The sequence below is a fragment of the Lottia gigantea genome, assembly GCF_000327385.1.
Source record: "Lottia gigantea unplaced genomic scaffold LOTGIsca_25, whole genome shotgun sequence".
In the NCBI taxonomy this organism is placed as follows: domain Eukaryota; kingdom Metazoa; phylum Mollusca; class Gastropoda; family Lottiidae; genus Lottia; species Lottia gigantea.
The window spans coordinates 2,290,948-2,293,025 of NW_008708752.1; the positions used below are offsets into that span (position 1 = coordinate 2,290,948).

The 2,078-nt window shown below is 35.1% G+C and overlaps 1 protein-coding gene across 1 annotated transcript; it reads left to right on the forward strand.

The window, feature by feature from the left end:
- Nucleotides 1–984: 984 nt before the first annotated feature.
- On the forward strand, nt 985–1,404 carry LOTGIDRAFT_116810 (hypothetical protein; the record flags this gene model as incomplete). Its single annotated transcript, XM_009055715.1, has 1 exon — nt 985–1,404. A coding segment is annotated over one exon (420 nt), but the record flags the coding sequence as incomplete, so codon positions are not given.
- Nucleotides 1,405–2,078: the final 674 nt, after the last annotated feature.

Here is a 2,078-nt window from a genome sequence, read left to right on the forward strand (position 1 = left end):
TTATAAGACACAATGGTTGAGCTCTTGTAATTTCTCTAAATCATTATTGCTCATATTCTGGCTCAATTTAAAACCTTTAATTAGATCAAATTGATACTTACCAACCACCTGCTGTCAAGTCTGATAATAAAACACGAATCAATACATGTATAATATACTTTAACAAACTGTATGTACTACCAGTATTCTATTTTACATAATGTCGGGTCACTTCAACATGACAATTCGAACGCTCGTCGCTCGAGATAACAATTCTTGAGCTGGATAAAAGTTGATGGTGTTGTAGCTAGTCCGTGCTAAGTGGTGATGTGCCCAATAATGATGATGCATCAGGCCCTTAGCCAGTCATGATTGTTCGGAGGGGCAATGGTGTATGGTTTTACGAAACGAAATTGTAATCTAAATTTTATTAGATTGACACACGCGTCGGGAATTTGATATTTAATATACATTGGGAGCATCTTGAGCTTGAAATTATACGTCTAATACTTGTAAGAGAACACCAAGTGTCGATTACCCGAGGTAATACGTACATAGAGTACCATTATGATACACATAATGCTTGGGATGCAAAGGCTTGAGTACAAGATAGGACACACAAATTAATTCGGATAAAACGTCGAATGCTTTGAGAAATCACGTCGAGTAAAAGGTAGAATAATGCTTGAGATACGACATCGAGTGCTTTGAGATAACACGTTGAATACAAGATAAAATCACTTAATGCTTGAGATAATGCATACATTGCATAGGGTACACATAATGCTGGAGATTAGGCCTCGAATATTAGATAGGGTATACATAATGCTGGAGATTAGACCTTGAATATTAGATAGGATATACATAACGCTTGAGATTAGACCTCGAATATTAGATACGATATAAATAACGCTTGAGATTAGACCTTGAATATTAGATAGGATATACATAACGCTTGAGATTAGACCTCGAATATTAGATACGATATACATAACGCTTGAGATTAGACCTCGAATATTAGATAGGATATACATAACGCTTGAGATTAGACCTCGAATATTAGATAGGATATACATAACGCTTGAGATTAGACCTCGAATATTAGATAGGATATACATAACGCTTGAGATTAGACCTCGAATATTAGATAGGATATACATAACGCTTGAGATTAGACCTCGAATATTAGATAGGATATACATAACGCTTGAGATTAGACCTCGAATATTAGATAGGATATACATAACGCTTGAGATTAGACCTCGAATATTAGATAGGATATACATAATGCTGGAGATTAGACCTCGAATATTAGATAGGATATACATAACGCTTGAGATTAGACCTCGAATATTAGATAGGATATACATAACGCTTGAGATTAGACCTCGAATATTAGATAGGATACACATATTACGCCAATAGCTGGGATTGTTACGTCGAGTGAAGGATAATACTTTGAATACTATAAATGATACGAAGATTATCGGAGATAATCCTTTGACACATCAGACACAATATTCGTTTGACAACTGTGATTGGCCGAAAACTTAGTCGTCCATGGTTTTAGCATATTTTTCTACATAGCCCCCTTCCAAATTTGAAATTTGATGCAAAGCCTTCAGCCAGACTAAAAATAGGTCATTCACAGCGGAAATCAGGTCATCATTACTAGAATAATGGCGACCCTATCGTGTGAGATGCCGAACACATTGCCAACGCGTCGTGTGGTGCATCAACGATCAGCCACCACCATGTCATAAATGTGAAATAAAGAGATATATACATAATTTACATGTTTGTAGCTTTATAAATATATGAACTAGTATAGATGAATAAAACAATACTAGCATAACGTATCTGATTTTCTAGTATTATACTTAATGATATATCCTTTGATTAAACAGATACATCAATATTTCATACAATTTATTATCATGTATCCTACAAACTGTTATTATATATCATTATCTACCGTCAATCTCATAAAAACGTGGGTGAGATGGTGGGTGGGAATGGAGATGAAGCGGAGTGTCAGTTCTAAGTCCTACATTCGAACCTGTCAACATGTGTTTTTAACTCTAATTAGTTGGTTCATC